Source organism: Thunnus thynnus, chromosome 6, assembly GCF_963924715.1.
Source record: "Thunnus thynnus chromosome 6, fThuThy2.1, whole genome shotgun sequence".
Classification (NCBI taxonomy): Eukaryota; Metazoa; Chordata; class Actinopteri; order Scombriformes; family Scombridae; genus Thunnus; species Thunnus thynnus.
Genome location: NC_089522.1, coordinates 35473007 through 35497006, shown reverse-complemented (window position 1 = coordinate 35497006; position 24000 = coordinate 35473007). Strand labels below are relative to the sequence as shown.

General features: G+C 41.5%; 1 protein-coding gene across 1 annotated transcript in view; it reads left to right on the top strand.

The window, feature by feature from the left end:
• Positions 1–24000, top strand: part of LOC137185223 (IQ motif and SEC7 domain-containing protein 1-like) — a 53263-nt gene that overhangs the window by 8918 nt on the left and 20345 nt on the right. The window contains exons 2-3 of the mRNA XM_067593567.1: positions 20047–20215; positions 21284–21451. Of these exons, the coding sequence (XP_067449668.1) occupies positions 20047–20215; positions 21284–21451 (337 nt within the window). The remainder of the gene's footprint in view (positions 1–20046; positions 20216–21283; positions 21452–24000) is intronic.

Below are 24000 nucleotides of genomic sequence, written 5' to 3'. Positions count from 1 at the left end.
TGCATGAAGTCCAAGTGAACATATTTACATGACTTGTTTTGTCTGATCAACAGTCACAAACATGAAGATGTTGCGTTTACTATCATGGAAAACTGGAAAACTATCAAATATTCACGTAAGAAGCTGCTGTCGGAAAATTTTGAGCATTTCTGCTTAAAAAATGACTTAAGGGGGCAATAATATACTTTTAGTGGTTTCCTGTTATTTATATTCTGTTCTGATGTCGCATGTTAAACAGGGTCAAAGTTCAGAAACTTGAGGTGAACGTATATAGAAACGCTGCCTGCAAGTCAAAGCTCAGGGCTTCAACCTGCCAGACGCTTCGTTTGTGCAGTGACCTCCACTTCCTCCTCGTGATGACGTCAGATTGTTTGCACATGTCCACAAACGGCTGCCTGTTCCATAGCCTTGGTTGCTAGGTGGTTGCTAAGATGGTTGTTAAGGTGGTTGCTAGGTGGTTGCTAAGGCGTTTCCATGTGTTGTTCAGCTCCAACATGTACGGATGGATTTGAGAAGTTGACATTTGGAGTAAAGAAGGAGAAAAAGAAGTGAAATCCTGCTACTATAGTTTGTTTACGTAGCCTCCGGAGCCGGAGGAAGCTTCCTGAAGCTGACCAATCAGAACAGAGTGGGCTCATCAGGAGGCGGGGCTTAAAGAGACAGGAGCTAAAACGGCCTGTTAGAGACAAAATTTTTGCCCAATCAGTTTTCTTTCAATCAATTAATCATCCAGTAATTTCAGCTCTAGAGTCTGTATGGAACAATGTTAAAGCTGCGAGATACGGAAAAGGTCTTATCAGAATAAGTTTTTCACATCAGTCAATACTTAAGTCAAAATAATAAAATAAAAATAATAAATCAAGTAAAACATAAATTCAGTTTTGTTATTATCATTAAATCGTGCAGCAGGAAATATGTTTTAAAGAGGTAACAGAGTGATGCGTCTCTGAGGGCTGTTCATTGTTCCAGTGGATCAGACTAATTACTGCTATTTGTGACTCTAAGTGCTTTATTGGATTATAATGATCCAGGTGTTAAACTAAGTCTTTGTGTTTTGGCAGAGTTAAGAATATACAGCACTGTGCAAAGGTTGTAGTGTCTTTAGAGCCCAAACATCCAGTCAGAGTCATAAAGAAGCTCAACATCATGGAGTCAGTCTGGGATCAACATGAAGAGACAGAAGAACTGTGGCGACTTCTCCGAGACGCAGGAACAACCGACCTGCCGAGTACCTGGAACTGCTCACAGCTTTACTTTCTGCTGTTTACTCAACTCTGAATCAAGTTAACTGATCAATAACAACTATTCAAAGCCTCCTCACTTTACTGTTAGTGTCTAAAACCTCTGGACAGGACTGCACAACAGTTTCTGTTTCAGTCTGTCGGTATCAGACTTGAAGTGGCTTTGAGGAGGAGGAACTCCTCAGTGTGTATCTCTGCTGTTGTCTGTAAGAAGTATAAAGTCTTCTGTGTCTCCGGAGGGAGCTGATGATGTCACTGATGATGTCACTTGAGTCATCATTGGTCGCGGCTGAAGACTACAAGTTAAACGTTAGCTGTGAACATCATCCAGGCTGAGATTATGTTTGATAACAACGTCACTGGGAAACAGTTTTTAGTCGTATATGAAGGTGATTTCTAGCAGACAGATCACTGCGTCTGTACTTCCTGGTCGCTCCTGCAACTTCTACTTCCTGTTTTCCCAGAGTGTGAGTTTGTTGTTGGAGCAGCTGCTAAGAGAACAGCTCAGTAAAGAGTCTGTAAACACTGGACTAGCAGTTAATAACAGTTCAGTAGATTATAAAATGTGTTTTAATGGCATATGATGACTATAGTTTCAACATAAATACATACAAGTGTTATATGTGAGTTTAACAGTGATGGAGACGGATTCATCTACAGTCACGTGCTGATGTCTTCATATAAATCTGTCTGTTGTCTGAGTTCATCTTACTGGAAATAACATATGACACACTCAGCTGAGATGTAGTGACGGTGCCAAAAACCTGCAGTTAAAGAGCGTGATTCAGAGGGTTAACTGGTGTACTGGTGAAACCAGCTGAACACTGTCTTTGCTTTTCCAATAATAAGTACAAATTACATTTCATAGTTAACAATAAGTCACAGCGGTTGAACATGATATGATAACTGTCATTATTCTGTCAAAACAAAAATGAATTAAAATGACAGCAGAACATTAAACTTACAGTCTGCACTAATGGAGGAGGCTGAAGTTACAGATGTCAGTGTTGGTAACGAGATAACGACCCCAGAGATTAGCGATCAATCTGAATCTATTCTTTGTGTCTCGTCACAGTTTAAAAACAGCTTCACTTTCTCACCTCCAATCCGACTGACTTCTCAGCTCAGAAATAGCTTCACCGTACAGTCTGACGCTTTAATGCATGTGATGGGCTGCGTGTGTGTGTGTGTGTGTGTGTGTGTGTGTGTGGAGAGTACACACACATGCTCACAGCATATGAGGTCGATGTGTGTGTGTTGAACACTGCTGTACTCGAGTGTGTGTGCTTTAATTAAAATGGTAATTCCCAGAAGAGTCTTTGCAGAACAGCTCTCCAACTGGAGAAATGTTAACGGACGTTCACAATTTCTGTCTTAAACCAACAGTCAGTCATCAAATGAACATTAAAGCTGTTTTTTCATTCTTCCTGTTCATTCTGACCATTAGAAGATCCCTTCATAATGACCTTACAATGGAAGTGATGGAGGACAAAATCCACAGTCTGAAGCTAATATGAAGCTTCAGCGTCCAAATGAGTCAAATCAAGTAGATATCTTTCAACGTTACAGTCTTTTTAGTGCCAAAGTTCCTCTTTTTGTTACTATACTTCCACCTGCAGCTCAACAGGGAAACACTGTCCGAGGAAACACAAAGAGGGAATTTGATGCTAAAAAGACTGTAAATGTGTCAGATATCCACTTGATATGACTAACTCAGACTGCTGAAGCTGAATAGAAGCTTCACACAGACTTTTAAATGACTGTGTGGACACACTGTGGATTTTATCCTCCATCACTTCCATTGAAAGCACATTTGAAGGATCTGATAATATCCAGTATGAACAGGAGGAATGTTCATATGGACACCTGACTGCTGGTTTAACACACTGGAAACCTCCTCTAACAGTCTGTTTTGGTGTTTTGGTGTTTTGGTGTTCTGTGCAGGGTCAGCTACACCTGACCCACCAATCACCTGCAGTCTGCTGCAGTTCACGTCCTCTGAAGTCATCACACAACCAAATAGAGCAGTTTTAGCTTAAAGGACAAACCATCAATGAACTGATCTACTAACAAATATTGTGTGTGTATCAAAGCCTGATATATCTTATCAAAACCACGTCAGTGAGTCACACCGCTGCTCTGGGTCACATGTTCCTTCATCATGAAGAGTTTGGTCACGTTAGTTTGTTTAGAAACGGCTCCAAAGACTAATAACAGCATCATGTTTTCAGTCTCCAGAGAGCAGTTCTGTGTACGGCAGACGCTACTGAGCATGTGCAGGAACGCTGTTCTGTTTACAGCTTGTTGTGCTGCAGATAAACAACCTCTGACTTTGTTCTGAAGTTCTTTGAGAAATTTTCAGTTCACATGACAACAGTGTACAAGCTAGTTTGTTTGAAGCATACTGAGGACTTAAATCTTCCTTTTCTAAACCTTCCCTCTCGTCTTGTTACTCCTCTCTCCTCATTACTTGTCCTCCATTTCCCCACCAGCTGCTCTCCTCCTCCTCCTCCTCTTCCTCCTGTTGTCCTTGTTCTCCTCACCGTCTGTCCTCCACATTCCTTCACTGTACTTCCACTTCCTCCTTTTCTCCATGTTTATCCTCAAGCCAGACCCTTCTCTTTCTTTCTGTCCTTCTTTTGATCTTCAACCCTGTAGCCCTGTAACCTCCCACCATGCTCCTATTTTCTCCTCCTCCTCCTCCTCCTCCTCCTTTCTGCTTGTCTTTCTCATCATTATCTGGTTTGCAGGCTTTAGGATCCTTTTAGCATCCTTTTTTTCTCTTCTTCCTTCATCCTGCCATATCTGCCTCCTGCTGTCCTGCTCCCCTCCTCCTCCTCCTCCTCCTCCTCCTCCTCCTCCTCCTCCTCTTCCTCCTCGTCCTCTTTCTTCTCATCCTTGTTGTCTGGCCCACAATCCTCCTTTTCCTGCTCTTTTTCATTGTTTATCAAACCTTTCTCCTCACTCTTTTCCCTTTTTTTTCTCCCAGTTAAACCTGCTCTCCATCCTCTCTCTCTCCTCTCCTTCCTTCTCCTCTTCCTGGCCGCCACCTCTCCACCCGCCACAAACACAGAAACATGTTTTAAGGCTCATCTCTCAGTCAGCTTCCTGCAGCAGGCTGCCGCCGCAGCAGCGTGTGCAGCCGGTGACCTGCAGTGACTTTGCTGAATGGTTGGCCGGCCGTGCTGCAGGTAGTGTTTTGGCGACGGCGCAGCCTGCGACAGAAGACAGAGAGAGTTTATTTATAGCAGCGCCCAGAATCAGTCGACAGATCGAGCCAATACATCAGTGATATGCAAAAAAAAAATCACCGCCAGAGAACAGAGACATGACAACCTGTCATCCTGTTTCTGTTTCTGCATTTTTCCACAGTATCGAGCCCCTGATTATATTAAAAACATAACGAATGCAGATGCTGAGCAACATGACACTCTAACGAAACATTAACTATCTCTGCAACATCTCTACTTTTATTTATTTATCTTATGCTTTAGTCCGCAGTGCTTTATGGTTATATCAGATTAACAGGAGCTTTGAATCAATGTCATTAATTATGTTGATTTGTCAGGTATTTAATTTGCTGGATTTTTCAAAAAACAGACATCAGTCTCAGCACATCATTGTAGTTCTAGTTGACACAACACTTCTATCCGCAAACTATTTAGCATTAATAATCAGTATATAAAGGGTTAATAAATGGTTTATAAGCAGATATAAGTGTTTATTAATGTCTTAATCAATAACTATAACTCCTCCTGCTGCTGTATAAACAGATCATGAATGACAATATAATAAAACACAGCTGTAATAATATAAAATATGTCTTCATAGGAGAAATTATAATACATACTGAACCTAAATAAACACTTATATCTGCTTATAACTACATTATAGTGAGTTATTAACCATTTAATAAATGTTTATGTGCGGCATTTGAATGTTTAGCATGTTTAATGTTTCTTGATATAAAAGTTTATATATAAGTTAAGCTTACAGGCATCAGCTTGCTTTCACACTGCAGCTGCTGGTTCATCAGTCACATGATGCCACCCAGCACGTCCTGACACATGTTTAATAAAACATGAAAGAGCCTAATAGGGTTTAGCAAATGGTATCTGTTCTTGTTTGAAGGGTTGGCACATTACAATCAGTCGATAGTGTTGAATAATTAACTGAATAAAAGATGATGAATGTTCAGCTGTGGCTGAATTTCTAAAGAACGTTGAATTATAACACGAAAACACATCAGCATCTTTTCACAGCTGAACACCAAGACTGCAGTTTAGTCTCATCTACAATATTAAACCAGAGCAGCTCCATAGTGACACACAGCTACAGATGACAGGATGGACATTTGTTCTACCAGTTTATACCTGATGAAACAGTTAACTCTGATATGTGACATATATGGACTAACTACACAAGTCTTTGATTGCTATCAGGGCATGTTTGATAGAATCAGATCCAGCTGAAGTAAACCAGATCAAACTCTGATCCTTTCTTTAGTGTCCTGTATTCTGTCCTCAGCCTGCCAGTGTTTCTCTGAGTATTTTTCACCAGTTAAAAATACTAAAATTGAATTCTGACGTCCTGGTTGGAAAAATATACAAATTCGTCCTTCCTTCCATCACAATCAAAATCACAGCCAATTATTCTCTCAATGCATTTAAATACACACACACACACACACACACACTCACTAACACATACACACACACACACACACACACACACACACACACACACACACTTACACACTCACACACACATACACACACACACACTTGCACACACATACACACACACACACACATACACACACACACACTTGCACACACATACACACACACACACATACACACACACACACACTCACACACTCACCTTCACACTGATGACTCATCCAGGTCGTGGGGGGGCAGATCCATGCTGGACCACAGTGAGGCGAGCTGCCACAGCAGCTCCTGAAATAGACTCCAGGCTGCTTCTCCTCAGGACCGTCGTTAAGATTAACGATGCTGGATATAACAGTGTTATGATATTGATATTTTTTCTTTTACTACCTACTAATGAATAAATGGACATAAATGAGATCAATGTTGTGATAAAGACAAGTTCTGTCTGGATCCCTGAAGGGAAATTCAATTATGGAAGCAGAAGAAGAGTAGAGAGCAGGTTGAAGAGCAAACACAAGTAGAAACTCAACGACATAAAGGTGATAAATAGTCACATTTCAGTAAATGTCATTTTTTTGACTCTGGCCTCTGACGGTTCCTACACTTCCTCCTAGATTCTCCTTCTGGCTTATTTACCAGTTTGGAGAATATCACACATGAGTTTCACTTTGCTTTTGGGAGAAGCAAATTTCTCGTCCTTTGTCCCTTTTTGTTTTGTGGTTGGTTGAAATTTAAATGCTCTAGCAGTTAGTTTGCAGCTTGACCTCTTAGAGTGGTTGGAGCAATGTGACTGCAGTGAATAAATCCCCCATCAGCAGCTGAGGACTGAGGTTGAGCTTATGTATTGTATTTGTTAGCCTACAGTGGGAAACTGTTTGACTACCTTTTGGTTTTGTTAATGCTCATCAGGACTCAGCACTTGATGGTGAGGGTTAGTTACCTTCCTGTTGGTGTCATGTAGTCAGTGATTGGGCCTCAACACACGATTCTTACGTCCTTCAGGTCCTGATGGTCTCTCTCCCAGCAGTCTTAAAGATGCTTCCTAAGGTACCAGCTGGAGGAACCTGAACCTGCTGGGACGAACACTTGCGGTGCATAATGTAAATTATTTCAACTTTGCCCAATTTGCGAAATGATCTGACTAGCGTCACTATGAAAATAGCACTTTGTGTTTATCACACTGCTGCAGAATAAAGTCGCTGGTGTTCTTTCAGCTGCTCCTTATTTTATACAACTGCTCACATGCAGGCACAAGCTGAGCAGAAACAGCAGATGTCAATGAACACAACGCAACACATCCACACTTCAGGGGTAGATGGGAAGTTAAAAGACAAAAAGACAGAGTTGGAGCACTTCTTGTTGCTGAAACACCGACGGTCAATGTGATCGTATATGTTGAGTAATACTGAGGATATCTCTAAAGAAAAGTTTGAAACTCAGATATGGAAAAACACTTTGGAACAAGCAGCGTCTCCCTCTTCTCAGCTCTATAATATTAATGAGACCAGTAACATATTTACCCTCCAGCTCTCCTGCAGGTCTTCATGTAAAGACCTTCACCCTGCTTCAGTGTCACTGTGTAGAAATCCATCATCATGTCCTGTTGCTCCTGTTAATCACCTCTGCAAAGATGCTTTGTTGACACATTTTCAAGCAGAGAATCTTTTGGTTTTATCTGTTGTGTAAACAGAGCTGCAGATCTTGGAGGGCTTCATACTTCATTAATCCAACAGGCAGTAATGGTTTATTTGGTGTGTTTGTTTTTCAGAGCGGCTCTGCTTTCCTCTGTGAGAATGAAATGTTAATGCTTTGTTTGCTGATAGTAAAACTGCAGAGGAACTGATAACAGCTCATTACACTGGGAATTAGCTTCATGTTCTGTCTTACTGTTCAGTTTTATGATTCATTCTTGACCTTGGAAACAGCAGTTGACAAAACAATGTCAACTCAAGGTCCACTTACTCGCTTGTTCCGGAGCTTTTGAGCTCATCACACCATGTGAGATTGTTTTCTTAACTGTTGTTTTCTCGTTTTTTACACCAGTAAAGGTTATGATCATATTAGTTTGAGTGACAGCTGCCGTCCAGCGGTCGTAGGAACTGTGAGGTGGAGCAGTGCTGCAGTTCAGATGACGGTTATATATGTGGACAGATTTCCTCATGGTTATTATTGTTGCCATGACGACGAAGGTGGTCTAACTTTAGGGAAGTAGTAACTTTAACCCACCATATGTTTCTCTGACCTTAACAAAGTGATAATTTTAACACAAACCACCATCTTTCCCTAAACCAGACCTTAAAAGGAAACTTCAGGATCTTTCAACCTGGACCCTGGTCCCATCATTTTAGGTCTAAGTGACTTATGGCCATGAAACAGGCTGCACTATAATCATTTGGGGCAGTTGTGCACCATCAGTATTTGTCCACTAAAAGTGCTTGTTGTTGTCATTGACAGGCTCAGATTGTTGTTATAAGTGTCTGACAACGAAAGTAACATTAAACACAGGAACTAGCGGCCTGTAGCAGCATGATGGCTCACTGTAAAGGGATGTACAGTATATCTGCAGCCTGCACATCTCTTTGTTTACGGCTCTGCTTCTGTTCATGATGGAGAAGTAACGTTAGTCACACTGTTATGTGTTGAAATCACATTTTTCTTAAAGAAAAAACAAAAAAACACTAAGTGCAATGACGGACTTTGGCACTAAAAAGACTGTAACGTTGAAAGATATCTACTTGATTTGACTCATTTGGACGCTGAAGCTTCATATTAGCTTCAGACTGTGGATTTTGTCCTCCATCACTTCCATTGTAAGGTCATTATGAAGGGATCTTCTAATGGTCAGTATGAACAGGAGGAATGATTACAGCAAGAAAAACAGCTTTAATGTTCATTTGATGACTGACTGTTGGTTTAAGACACACTTGAAAAACTGAACCGTGTTTAAGTCTGTTTGTGTTTTTGTTTCTGTTTTTTTAGTTGAAATGTTTACTGTAATGTGGGTTTTTTCTTTAATTCATTGATAATTGAATTCAGGGGAAATGGTGACATGTTCATAAACTCTCTATTCTACCTCAGGACCCCTCTCACTGTCTGCAGTCAGCTCTGGTTGTAGAAGTAAATCTACAGACTGATCCTGATAACAAGCAACACCTTCTTTAAAAGGCAGTTTTAGTTTTACAGCTTTTCTACAGTAAGTCATTGTAAGTCTTTCTGCTGAGTTAACGTGAGCTGTTTGACTTTGATTCTTCCTGTATCAGCTGACACCCGAGGGAGACGCAGAGCAGGTGCTTTCAACTCTGACATATGTAGAGTCGTCTGGGTAGAAACTGTGATCCAGAGGATTATAGCAGCACTGCAGGGAAGAGTACAGGAGCCTGCTGGCTGAAGACAACGTAGCATAAGATTACTTTTAGGTATGAATATAGAGCATACAATCAAGTGCATGGAGGAAAATACAGTATATATTGATCAATATTTCTATAGAAACCTGCTTCAGTTAAAATGTACAGGAGGTAAAGTGAAGGTTACAGCTGTCTGTCCATCGTCTGCTTTGAAAAAGTTGTTTTTAAGACTTGATTGATTCATTACTCATAATGACACAGAGAAGTCTGATGGACGGACGCTGAAGGTCAGAAACCTGCACGACAAACATTTACACTGTTTGACTGTGAACTGATCAGTTCACTCATCCATCTGATTGTTAATGTCAGCTAGCTAATGATATGAATAGTTAATGATTGTAGCGTCCAGGCAGACTTGACTGATGGTCAAGCGCTGTTTGATGGTTTTCTGTTCTCTTCTTTAAACCGTAGCTGCGTTACATTGATCGGCTGATCGGCAGCAGTGGAAGTATTGAGATCTTTTACTTCAGTCAAAGTAATAACAATGAAGACATGAAAATACCTTGAAAATAATATTCCATTACAAATAAAACTCCTGTATAAATGAATATTTTATTTAAAGGGCAATTCCAGTTTATTTCAACTTGGTACATTTCCCATAAACAACCAGTCCTCCAGATGAAGCTCCAGATCTGTGGTTTGATCATGTGACTCCAGAACAACACGTAGCAGCGTTTTCTAATCTGGCGTCTCTATCAGCAGTAATCAGCAGGACGACATCATCTGTTTTATAAAACCTTTAAACACGTCACTGTTAAACAGTAATGATGTTTTATGATGTGACAGCGCTGTGGTTCAGCTCTGGTTAGGTTGAGGGGAAAGATATGTTGCTGCTTGAAGCGTACAGTAACAATTTGACCTCAATGAGCGTATCAGGATTTCTTGTCTGGATTTGGCAGCTGTGCAGTAAAATAACAGTTCAGAGATCTCAGTGAGTGTATTAAACTGAAAGTTTAAAGAGTGTAACATATCCTTGGTTATCAGTTCATTTATTCTGGACTTTGTGTGATGCTGTTGGCTCACAAACTTCAACCTGATTCATCATCTCGCACCCTGTTCACCCAATTACATCCCTGCCATATCTCATCTGACCAATCACAGCCAAATGTCCGATATGATTAACTCCACCCGTGGGCTCTGCAGACAGGGATGAGAGCACATCAGATATGTAGCCCATCAGATTATTTATCTCATTCTCGTTTCATCTCAAATTAATTTCCAGACACAAGTGTTATGCTCAGCAACTTGCTCCAACTGGGAGACTGTCCAGCTTCATCTGACCAATCACAGCTGATGAGGAGAAGGACATGAGGGATGATGAATTGGAACGGGGGTTACAAAGGAGAGTTATAGCTACAGTACATCAAAGCTCATACTTTAGGAGACAGAAAGATGGTCAAACTGCACAGAGCAACATGTAAATATACAATTATACAGACAAAAAGACAAAAGTCCAACTGATATCACATTCAATCCCTTTCTGTGGTCAGAAATAATGTATTTAGATGTATTATTAATAGTTTGGTATCATTAGAAGGAAGAAAGAAGGGGAAATATCACAAATGCTCCTTTTCGTCTCAGCAGCTGGAGGGGAGTGTCAGTGTCTGTGTTTGATTGACAGCAGCTGGAGGGGCGTGGTGGTGTCTGTGTTTGATTGACAGCAGCTGGAGGGGTGTGTTGGTGTCTGTGTTTGATTGACAGCAGCTGGAGGGGCGTGGTGGTGTCTGTGTTTGATTGACAGCAGCTGGAGGGGTGTGTTGGTGTCTGTGTTTGATTGACAGCAGCTGGAGGGGTGTGTTGGTGTCTGTGTTTGATTGACAGCAGCTGGAGGGGCGTGGTGGTGTCTGTGTTTGATTGACAGCAGCTGGAGGGGCGTGGTGGTGTCTGTGTTTGATTGACAGCAGCTGGAGGGGCGTGTTGGTGTCTGTGTTTGATTGACAGCAGCTGGAGGGGTGTGTTGGTGTCTGTGTTTGATTGACAGCAGCTGGAGGGGCGTGGTGGTGTCTGTGTTTGATTGACAGCAGCTGGAGGGACGTGGTGGTGTCTGTGTTTGATTGACAGCAGCTGGAGGGGCGTGGTGGTGTCTGTGTTTGATTGACAGCAGCTGGAGGGGCGTGGTGGTGTCTGTGTTTGATTGACAGCAGCTGGAGGGGCGTGGTGGTGTCTGTGTTTGATTGACAGCAGCTGGAGGGGCGTGGTGGTGTCTGTGTTTGATTGACAGCAGCTGGAGGGGCGTGTTGGTGTCTGTGTTTGATTGACAGCAGCTGGAGGGGCGTGGTGGTGTCTGTGTTTGATTGACAGCAGCTGGAGGGGCGTGGTGGTGTCTGTGTTTGATTGACAGCAGCTGGAGGGGCGTGGTGGTGTCTGTGTTTGATTGACAGCAGCTGTCAATCGCAGGATGTGATCAGGCTCAGTGTGACCGTCTGCTCTGTTGATGATAGAATAACACGCTATCACTTTATGCAAAGATCAGATTTGCTGTATAGAGACAACGTCTCCAGCTACGTAGACAGAGAACTGACAGTATTCTGTCAAATTAATGCAAACTTTCAAATTTCTCCATGTTGAAAGAAGAACACAGGACGAGTGATTTACAGAGCAGATATGTTTCTGTAGCAGATAAAAAATGCTATTTAATTAGAGATCAGTCAGTATTTATGACTGATCTTGACTGTATAACTATGAACATAGTTAATACATTAATGTTCTTAATGGATCTTTGTTTACAGCTGAACTTGAAGGACGTAATAGCGCTATCAGTGACTCCTAAACCTGTAATCTAATATAAAGCTGTTATATATATTATATACGCCAGGTGGATTTCATTGGCTCTATAAAGTTTGCATGGAGGACGCTAAAATCTTACAGACATCATTATGACAGAACATAATGTTTTAATGAAGGTTTGAATTTTCACTCCCTTTTATTTACAGACTCACAGCCGGTCTCGTCTTCAGTGACAGATTTAGTTTTTGTTTTTCAGAAAAGGTTTGGCTGCTAACAAATGATTTGATTCATTTATTTATTTTAGTCTTTAAGTTATAAAAACAAGACAAATAACGAAAGGCAGAAAATAATAACATTATTAAATAATAGACACACTACATATTTATATACATGCACAGCAAACATACATATACACTTACACATCATATAAAACTGAAGACAATAATGCAAAGTGCTTAAACAGCTTCAGACTGATGAATAAATGCAAAAAAACCCAAAAACAGTTTATAGCATTAAGTGAAAAGTTGTAGGCTGAAGCTTATTACGCTTATCACACAAAGTGTTTCCTTATTGAATATGTACGAATTGTAATCCATCCAAACAAGTATTGATCCAATCAGTGAATGTTGCTCCACTCAGAGTAGAAATCCATCATAAAAGGAAGAAAGAGAAGAATTGAATATAATAATACAAATACTGACAGATATAAATGAGCTGAGCAGGATTATTTACCTCAGGTAGTAGGAGGTGGTTCATCGTTGAGCGTGGTTCAACCATTTCATCCAATTTTTCATACAAGGACATGTATGTTCCTGTTCATCAGGAGGAAACATGAGCAGGACAGGAAATCAGTCAGGACCAATCAAATCACCTCGTTACCCTCCTTTTCTACCAGTGCGCGGAGCTTCTGGCGTTCTGGCGGCGTTCTGATGGAGAGGAGCAGCAAAACCACGAGAGAACAAACACACCCGGGTTCAGTTTATCTGATCTGAGGAGATCCATGTAGCTTTAACTGTATTTAAAATCTATATAATGAAACAGGTCCTCTATTGTTCCGCCTCCGACTTATACTCACTTCTCTACATTTGGATTAAAGGCTGGATTAGATTAACATTGATTTATATTCTAGTCGGGATCAATTAGGTTCCTCTTTTCATTTAAATGTTTCTGTGGACTAGTCTTCCTCTGCATTAAATCAGTTTTGTAATTGTTGGTTTTGGTCTTTTCATGGGATTTGTTACCAGTAAGAAAAATAAAGAATATCACCAGACTTGTGCTTTTATACAAAATAGTTTTTGTTGCCTAAATGTAACCACATCTTAACTGTACTATAGTTCTCATGAGTGTTAACGCTTAACAGAAATGATTTATTGAATCACACCGCTGTTGAAGGAGTTCTGCAGAATTATCCAACCGGGTTAAAGGATCATTCTGCTGATTTTCTATATTTGTCTTCTTGTTCACACTAACCAGTGTTGTGTGTGTATCAAAGCTGATATATCTTATATCAAAACTATTAAAACCACGACACCGCTGCACTGGGTCACATGTTCCTTCATCATGAAGAGTTTGGTCAGACGCTACTGAGCATGTGCAGGAACGCTGTTCTGTTTACAGCTTCACCAGCTCGTTGTGCTGCTGATAAACAACCTCTGACTTTGTGCTACATTAGACATTTATGAAAGAAAATCACCAGACTGATCCTTTAAGATCTCAGAGACGGACAGGAGGCAGCATGTAGAGAGTAAAACACCATGAACACATGCATGAGAGAGAGAGAGAGAGAGAGTAATGTAAACTGACTCTGCAGACCATCTGCAGGGGAGAGAGAGAGAGAGAGAGAGAGAGGGCGAGAGAGGTGGGGCTGACACACATGTAGTTGTTGTTAGTAGCAACTCGCTGCCTGGGGCTTTGGTGCCATTTGGTGCCTGTTTGGACGAACAGCCGCAGAGACACAAACCCTCTCGCTCGCTCTCTCTCTCTGATAAAACGAGGCCTGGATTCGCTGCGTCTCACTAACACAGTTCTCAGATGTAGAGCGCTGCGAGCCTACAGGGCAGAGGAGCAGGGTGGTTGCTGGTTCCAGTCCCTCAGACAATCTGGCCTCCGAGACGTTAGAGGAAATACCCTCCACCCACTACGAGGTGTATTATACTTAGTGTTAATACTTCTCCTGCAGATATATTATAGAAACATACTGTAGATGCCACATCTCAGCCGCTATGTTGGTTCTGGTTCCTCTTTACTGTCACCAACATAATATTCTCTTATCACTATAAACATGTTAGCTGGCTTTAATCTTTGCAGCAGGACTTTCATTTGCTACCAACTTTTTGCACAGTTTTTATACTGATTAAATAAACAAATTAACATGTAAATTAATCAGCTTTAGGTGCTAGTAGGTGGATTTTGTCACCTGTGAACAGAGCCAGGCTAGCTGTGTCCCCCTGTTTCTTTATGCTAAGATAACTGCCTGGTGGCTGCTGCTGATCAATCTTCTCATCTTATTCTCAGCAAGACAGCTTGAAGTGTTTCCCCCAAAATGTTGAACTGTTCCTTTAAAATGCAGTCAATGTGACCCAAGTCTGGAGCTTTGGTCATGTGATAACGAGAGTAACCAACATCTTTAAAAGACAGTTTCAAGTCAGTCATGCAGTTCCATCATTAGGTCACATGAGGACAGCTGTCATTTGCTGAAGAAGGCCATGTGGTACGGCAGAAAGTTCCAGAAAGAGCTTAAGAGTGTTTCCTGTTTATATGACACTCAGTATGACGAGCAGGACGTTATTAATGACAGCAGACTGACTCACCTTCACCTGCTCAGCCTGTGTTATGAACAGTGTGATAGCTGCAGGCTACGGAGGCCCACAGGGGACAGTAGCAGCAGAGGCACTGTTACTGAACTGATCAATCACTTATAGTAGTTAAACTGAACTACTACAGGCTGCAGAGTTCATTAAAGATGCAATATGAAAGAAAAAAACATCCTGAAGATTTTTCAAAGTTTGAAAAACCACAGAGAAAAAAAGGAATTAATGCTCTCTAATTAATAATTTATGTGCACAGATTACTTCATTCGTGCTCTTGATTGATGTGTTTTGCCTGTTCCCTCCTGTAGAGGGCAGCAAACACATTCAGTCAGAGGTTTGAAGTAATAAAGAAGAAATTTCCCTGTAACGTCAGTGTTGAATGAAGAGCAGCTAAAACTTGAGGTCTGCTCGAGCCGACGAGTTTTTATAAACGTCTGTTAACCTGTAGAATACGTTTAAGGGAACTCAGAGATAACAGTGTTGTGCTTAAAGTATGTTCACATATCAGTCCAAGATCAAAATAAAACAACCAGTCCTCTAAATGAAGCTCTGGATCTGGGGTTTGATCATGTGACTCCAGAACGACCATAGACTGTATAAAAACATGGACGTAGTTACCGTGACGTCACTCGTTGGTTTCTGAAGAGCGGTTTTGAAGCTCAAAGCGAGCCGCTCCGGCCGTCGCCATCTTGGCCGTGCGTGACGCTGCCTAACTCCCAGCCAATCAAAAATGGGCAAAGAGGCGGGCCGAACGGCTGAAACAAGACACCTAGCGGCTGGCGGACCTGTCACTCAAAGCAGCCATGTGCTTCATCATGCAGAACTTTACGGCTTAATAAAATTTAAACAGGTGAGTTATAAAAACGTACAGTTGTCATGAAAGGAGAAATCAGCTACAGAGACCAAAACCGTTGTTTGTACCAGACTGTAAACATGTTTATTTCTGCTGTAAAGTCGGACATTTTAACATGGGGGTCTATGGGGATTGACTCGCTTTTGGAGCCTCAAGTGGTCGTTCAAAGAACTGCAGTTTGGCTTCAGGTTGCTGTTTGAGAACGACACGTAGCAGCGTTTTCTAATCTGGCGTCTCTATCAGCAGTAATCAGCTGTCAGACATCATCCGTCTGTAACACGTCACTGTTAATCAATAATGATGATTGATGATGTGACGGCGCTGTGGTTCAGCTCTGGTTAGGTATGAAGATGATGGTTTGGGTTCAAATGACTTTATTAAGGTCAGAGAAACATGTGGTTACTACTTCATTAAAGTTAGAGCTTCGTCGTCATGGCAACAATAATAACCACATGAGAGAGCTGCTCTCTGCTGACCCGTGCCTGTTGATGTAAACAACAAACATGACAAACAGGAAGTGAGGGTGACAGAACACGCAGCAGCTCCCAGTAAGAAGCCGCCGGTCTCACAGTCTGACACCAGTATATAAGAAGGAGGAAGAGGAGGAGGAGGAGGAAGAGGAGACTCACTGTGACACACTAACATGTGCTGTTCTGGTTGGCCGTGACGCTGTGTGACAGACAGAACATCAGTAATCCTGTTGTTCAAAGTTAAACACGTCGCACACGTCCAACCAGCTTCTAGTCCTCAAACGTTACAGTCTAATGATGCTGCTGTCTGATAAACATGAATCACTGTTGATGCAGAGACTTTAGTCCATCAACAGGAAATTAATCAGCAACTATTTCGATAACTGATTCATCTTTTGGGTCAGTTTGAGCTTCATTGTCTTGCCTGAGTGACGGCGTCTCCTTCCTCTCCAGGACGTGTTGAAGAGTATTTTTCATGTTTTTTTGATGTTTTACAGACTGTTGTGTCCTTTTTTCTTTGGAGGACAGTCTCACTGCATCTGTGGACTCTTTTAAAGATCTCGAAATATGTTACTGAGTTTTGTCGGATTTAGTTCAAAACAAGCAGGAGACACATTTCCATGATGATATATATGTTGATATTTAATATACTGGTTAAATAATGATATGAATGAGCCCCAGTAGCCTTTAAGTTAAGACCTGTCTCTCTGCACTACACAAGAAAATATCAAATACACACAGAACATGTCAAAAATAATAATAATCAGCTGTATCACCCACACACATATAAGAATGATCCGAGTGAAATAAATCAATAAACAATCACTAATATTGAGTTTGTACTCGGTGTCGACCAACACTGGAGTTCAAGCGTCACACTGAGAGAAAATAAAATGTTTAGATAAACGACAGGAAACAGCAGAAAGAACAGATTTGATATTATTATGGAGACGTGAGCTGGTGTGTGAATGTGTGTCTGTGACTCCTTACTGGTCCATGATGGGAGAGTTTAAACCAGCTGACCGGCTGTCTCTGCTCTGATTGGCTCTCAGATTCTGTCCGTGTGTTATTAACTACATGTCATCAGCTCTGACATCAAATCTACTTTATGAAGCTTCTGCTGTATTATTGAGGTCATAGTGATGCTGGTGGTGTTTGTATATGTATGTATGTTAATGGGATGGACAAAATATTATGATATATATGAATCACATTTTGCTCTGAATCATTTATTTGAATGTGTGTGTTTTAGTGGTTGTAAGACAGACTGAGATGTTACAGTGAGGCTGTTTTACATCTTCAGCAGCAGATAATAATGAGAGTTACTGTACGACGGGCAGATGAGTCATCAAAATTAATTCACGAGTTGTTACAATTACGTAAGTATTTAAATAAGCAGGAGTTTAGGAGAAATACTTGCATTACATTCAAGAAAGTTCTGTGACTCAGTCAACAGGATTTACAGACAGTTTGGTCATGTGACGCTGGTTTGATGACAGAGCTGCTAACATGATCAGCTGTGAGCGATGAGCTACAAACACGTCGAGCTCGTCCGGAGTTTACTGTGTGACCTCAGTGAGCTGCAGCAGTCTGTGCACAGCTGGGGGATAAATCAAACACACCTGTCCTCACCTCAACCCTGCTGCTGACTGGAGGGATGGAGGGATGGAGGGATGGAGGGATGGAGGGAGGAAAGGAAAGAACAAAAAGAGGAAAGGAAGTGAAAGCTTCACTTCCTCCTCTTCCTCTCTGTGCAAACCTTCACTTTGTTTTCTCCTCCTTCTTATCTCCTCCTCTTTATCTCCTCCTCCTCTTTATCTCCTCCTCGTTATCTTCTCCTCCTCGTTATCTTCTCCTCCTCGTTATCTTCTCCTCCTCTTTATCTCCTCCTCTTTATCTCCTCCTCGTTATCTTCTCCTCCTCGTTATCTCCTCCTCCTCGTTATCTTCTCCTCCTTGTTATCTCCTCCTCTTTATCTCCTCCTCCTCTTTATCTTCTCCTCCTTGTTATCTCCTCCTCGTTATCTCCTCCTCCTCGTTATCTTCTCCTCCTTGTTATCTCCTCCTCTTTATCTCCTCCTCCTCTTTATCTCCTCTTCCTCGTTATCTCCTCCTCCTCGTTATCTCCTCCTCCTCTTTATCTCCTCCTCCTCTTTGTTATCTCCTCCTCCTCGTTATCTCCTCCTCCTCTTTATCTCCTCCTCCTCTTTATCTCCTCTTCCTCGTTATCTCCTCCTCCTCGTTATCTCCTCCTCCTCTTTATCTCCTCCTCCTCTTTGTTATCTCCTCCTCCTCGTTATCTCCTCCTCCTCTTTATCTCCTCCTCCTCGTTATCTCCTCCTCCTCGTTATCTCCTCCTCCTCTTTATCTCCTCCTCCTCGTTATCTCCTCCTCCTCTTTATCTCCTCCTCCTCGTTATCTCCTCCTCCTCGTTATCTCCTCCTCCTCTTTATCTCCTCCTCCTCGTTATCTCCTCCTCTTTATCTCCTCCTCCTCTTTATCTCCTCCTCTTTATCTCCTCCTCCTCTTTGTTATCTCCTCCTCCTCGTTATCTCCTCCTCCTCGTTATCTCCTCCTCCTCTTTATCTCCTCCTCCTCGTTATCTCCTCCTCCTCTTTATCTCCTCCTCCTCGTTATCTCCTCCTCTTTATCTCCTCCTCCTCGTTATCTCCTCCTCCTCTTTATCTTCTCCTCCTCGTTATCTCCTCCTCCTCGTTATCTCCTCCTCCTCGTTATCTCCTCCTCTTTATCTCCTCCTCCTCGTTATCTCCTCCTCTTTATCTCCTCCTCCTCTTTATCTCCTCCTCTTTATCTCCTCCTCCTCGTTATCTTCTCCTCCTCTTTATCTCCTCCTCTTTATCTCCTCCTCGTTATCTTCTCCTCCTCGTTATCTCCTCCTCCTCGTTATCTTCTCCTCCTTGTTATCTCCTCCTCTTTATCTCCTCCTCCTCTTTATCTTCTCCTCCTTGTTATCTCCTCCTCGTTATCTCCTCCTCCTCGTTATCTCCTCCTCCTCTTTATCTCCTCCTCCTCGTTATCTCCTCCTCTTTATCTCCTCCTCCTCTTTATCTCCTCCTCTTTATCTCCTCCTCCTCTTTGTTATCTCCTCCTCCTCTTTATCTCCTCCTCCTCGTTATCTCCTCCTCCTCTTTATCTCCTCCTCCTCGTTATCTCCTCCTCTTTATCTCCTCCTCCTCGTTATCTCCTCCTCCTCTTTATCTTCTCCTCCTCGTTATCTCCTCCTCCTCGTTATCTCCTCCTCCTCGTTATCTCCTCCTCTTTATCTCCTCCTCCTCGTTATCTCCTCCTCTTTATCTCCTCCTCCTCTTTATCTCCTCCTCTTTATCTCCTCCTCCTCGTTATCTCCTCCTCCTCTTTATCTTCTCCTCCTCTTTATCTTCTCCTCCTCGTTATCTCCTCCTCCTCGTTATCTCCTCCTCCTCTTTATCTTCTCCTCCTCTTTATCTCCTCCTCCTCGTTATCTCCTCCTCCTCGTTATCTCCTCCTCTTTATCTCCTCCTCCTCTTTGTTATCTCCTCCTCCTCGTTATCTCCTCCTTCTCGTTATCTCCTCCTCGTTATCTCCTCCTCCTCGTTATCTTCTCCTCCTCTAATTTTCTGCTCATCTTTCCGTCTCTTCATATTTTTCTTCGTCTTTCACTCCTCCTCTTCTTCGTCCTCATTCTGTTCTCTGGTGTTTAGATCATATTTCTCTTCTTATAATTTCAAACGTTCTTCCTCCTTTTCTTTATCTTTCAGGTTTTTTCAACAGGAAGTGATCGACGTTAGCAGATGGCTAACAATGGCTAACGATGGCTAACGATGGCTAACGATGGCTAACGCTCTCTCTCTCTCTCTCTCTGTCAGTGTGGAGGGCGACCCTCAGTGTCCGGAGGCGCTCACTTTTACTGATTCGTCCTTCGGCCATCCGCCTCCCTTCCATCGCTATAGCAACAGCCCCCTCTCCAGCCCCTGTGACCCCTACAGCTCCGCCTCCACCAGCGGGCCCCTGGGAGCCTCCCACACACACACACAGGTACTGACCCGGAAACACACACACACAGTGGTTCCCTGTGAGTCCTTCTTTCCACACAGCCAATCAAATCTTCAGAAAGCCGTAACCTGTCGTCCAATCAGCAGCAGAGCAGCTGGACCCGCTCACTAACTAGAGGGACCTGGTCCGACACGGACCGAGGAAAACCCGAACCTGATCAGCATCAATTAATTTTCAAAAAAGATCCGATCAGACGGGGACCCAAACACAGCCAGACCAGAACAGACCTGACCAGACCCGAACACGGCCAGACCTGAACAGACCAGAACAGACCAGAACAGACCTGACCAGACCCAAACACAGCCAGACCAGAACAGACCTGACCAGACCCGAACACGGCCAGACCAGAACAGACCAGAACAGACCAGAACAGACCTGACCAGACCCAAACACAGCCAGACCAGAACAGACCAGAACAGACCAGAACCAAAATGCAGTCGACCCAAACAGAGAACATGAACACCAGCAGCAGCCTGATGTGATCAATTAGTTTAATTAATTAACGAGCAGCTGTATTATAACAACGTTGAACCTGTTTACTCTTTATTTGATTTTGTTTTTTATCTGTGAGCATAAATCTTATAGACGACTGATTTTCCTAAAAGGAGTTAAACAGCTGATGTTCTGATGTTCTGCCGTTTTCTCCTGATTGTGACCAGAGCTCATGTACTCAGGTTTACAGACCCGATTAGACTGAGTGCAGTTTGGACCTGGTCCAGCTCAGGTCTCAGGTCGGGTCTTGGTTCCTCAGTGAGGAGGCGGGATTAACTGTAACAGCCGGCAGTAGAAACCTAAACGTCTTTATAAACGTATTATTACTGTCAGTGACTCTACAGCTGTAACGTTCTTATCAAATATTACTTATTTGTGTAATAATCCAGCAGCAGCACTGACTGGTTCATATCCACAGCGTCAGGAGCTGGTTTGCAGGTCGTTCATCATACATCACCACTGGCTCAGAACTGATTAAAAAGATTCTGGATCCTCATTCAGCCTCCCCTGAATAAAGACACAATAACAATATCTCTGTCTCCCTCTCTCCCCCTCCAGGGTATCTCTCCCGTCTCTCCCCCCAGCCCGGCGAGCCTCGCCTGGGCTCAGCGCAGCCGACACCAGCCGGCCAGCCTGGCGCTCCGTAAGCAAGAGGAGGAGGAGAGCAAACGCTGCAAGGCTCTATCTGACAGCTATGAGCTCTCTACAGACCTCCAGGACAAGAAGGTACGATGCTGCAGGAAGTAGATCTACATCAGCGTTACGCCACACAGATACAGACTGACAGCGTTCAGAGGTTTTTATATGATCGTCTCTGTTACAGTCTGTAAACTACATCCTCATGTTTCATTGATCCAACCGATCAGCTCAGCAGGTGATTTTACTGAAGACGTCTTTAACTGAATGAGTCAGTTAGCGAGTCTCTCCATGACTGTGGTAGAAAGTAACTAAGTACATTTACTCAAGTACTGTACTGTAGTACAGTTTTGAGGTACTTGTACTTTACTTGAGTATTTCCATGTGATGCTACTTTCTACATTTCAGAGGGAAATATTGTACTTTCTACTCCACTACATTTATTTGACAGCTTTAGTTACTTTTCAGATGAAGATTTGACACAATGGATAATATAACAAGCTTTTAAAATACAACACATTGTTAAAGATGAAACCAGTGGTTTCCAACCTTTTTGGCTTTTGACGTCTTACAAAAAGCAGTGTGTAGTCGGGGTCACATTTCACATGTCTATGAGTTGTTAACAGCTCCACCAAATAGTGATTTTTCCCTCTAAACTTCTCACATGCTTTCATTTCAATAAATGTTCAAATGATCCAATATTTCAGCAAAAATCAAAGATTAGAGAAAAAGTCCAAAAACTGAAAACAGATTTGTGTATCAGAACTTTGTTTTTTCTTCTTTCCTCTCCCATTAATCATCTCACCACCCCTCAGATTTATCTGCTGACCCTTTGGAGGGGCCCGACCCCTAGGTTGGGAACCACTGGACTAAACTAGCTAACTGTATATAAAGTAGTGTAAACTAGCTCCACCTCCAGCAGCTACAACAGTAACATGCTGCTCTAACACTGATGCTTCACTATTAATAATCTAACGATGTCATATATAATAATATATCAGTCAGAGGGACCAAACCACTACTTTTACTGCAATACTTTAACTACATCAAGCTCATAATACTTATGTACTTTCACTGCAATACTTTAACTACATCAAGCTCATAATACTTATGTACTTTTACTGCAATACTTTAACTACATCAAGCTCATAATACTTATGTACTTTTACTGCAATACTTTAACTACATCAAGCTCATAATACTTATGTACTTTTACTCATTACTTTAACTACATCAAGCTCATAATACTTATGTACTTTTACTGCAATACTTTAACTACATCAAGCTCATAATACTTATGTACTTTTACTGCAATACTTTAACTACATCAAGCTCATAATACTTATGTACTTTTACTGCAATACTTTAACTACATCAAGCTCATAATACTTATGTACTTTTACTGCAATACTTTAACTACATCAAGCTCATAATACTTATGTACTTTTACTGCAATACTTTAACTACATCAAGCTCATAATACTTATGTACTTTTACTGCAATACTTTAACTACATCAAGCTCATAATACTTATGTACTTTTACTGCAATACTTTAACTACATCAAGCTCATAATACTTATGTACTTTTACTGCAATACTTTAACTACATCAAGCTCATAATACTTATGTACTTTTACTGCAATACTTTAACTACATCAAGCTCATAATACTTATGTACTTTTACTGCAATACTTTAACTACATCAAGCTCATAATACTTATGTACTTTTACTGCAATACTTGAACTACATCAAGCTCATAATACTTATGTACTTTTACTGCAATACTTGAACTACATCAAGCTCATAATACTTATGTACTTTTACTGCAATACTTGAACTACATCAAGCTCATAATACTTATGTACTTTTACTGCAATACTTGAACTACATCAAGCTCATAATACTTATGTACTTTTACTGCAATACTTGAACTACATCAAGCTCATAATACTTATGTACTTTTACTGCAATACTTTAACTACATCAAGCTCATAATACTTATGTACTTTTACTGCAATACTTTAACTACATCAAGCTCATAATACTTATGTACTTTTACTGCAATACTTTAACTACATCAAGCTCATAATACTTATGTACTTTTACTGCAATACTTGAACTACATCAAGCTCATAATACTTATGTACTTTTACTGCAATACTTGAACTACATCAAGCTCATAATACTTATGTACTTTTACTGCAATACTTGAACTACATCAAGCTCATAATACTTATGTACTTTTACTGCAATACTTGAACTACATCAAGCTCATAATACTTATGTACTTTTACTGCAATACTTTAACTACATCAAGCTCATAATACTTATGTACTGTTACTGCAGTAAAGGTTCTAATCATGTGTTCGGCCTCCTGACAGCAATAAGCTCAGATTTCTGTAAACACCCACACACACTGTTTCACACACTCGCAGCATCGTGGGTTGATGCTCAGCGTCGTGTCTCGATATGTTCGTCCTATTTTCCAGCAATAAGGCGCTTCAGCTCATGTATGCTAGTTTCTATTTTTTCCAATTCTTGAACTTTTTTATAGTCATCTTGAAAAAATAAAGTGAAAAGAGAATATTTCTAACAGCAGCTCATGTTAAAGATTCCTGATGTGAATCCTCTGAAAAG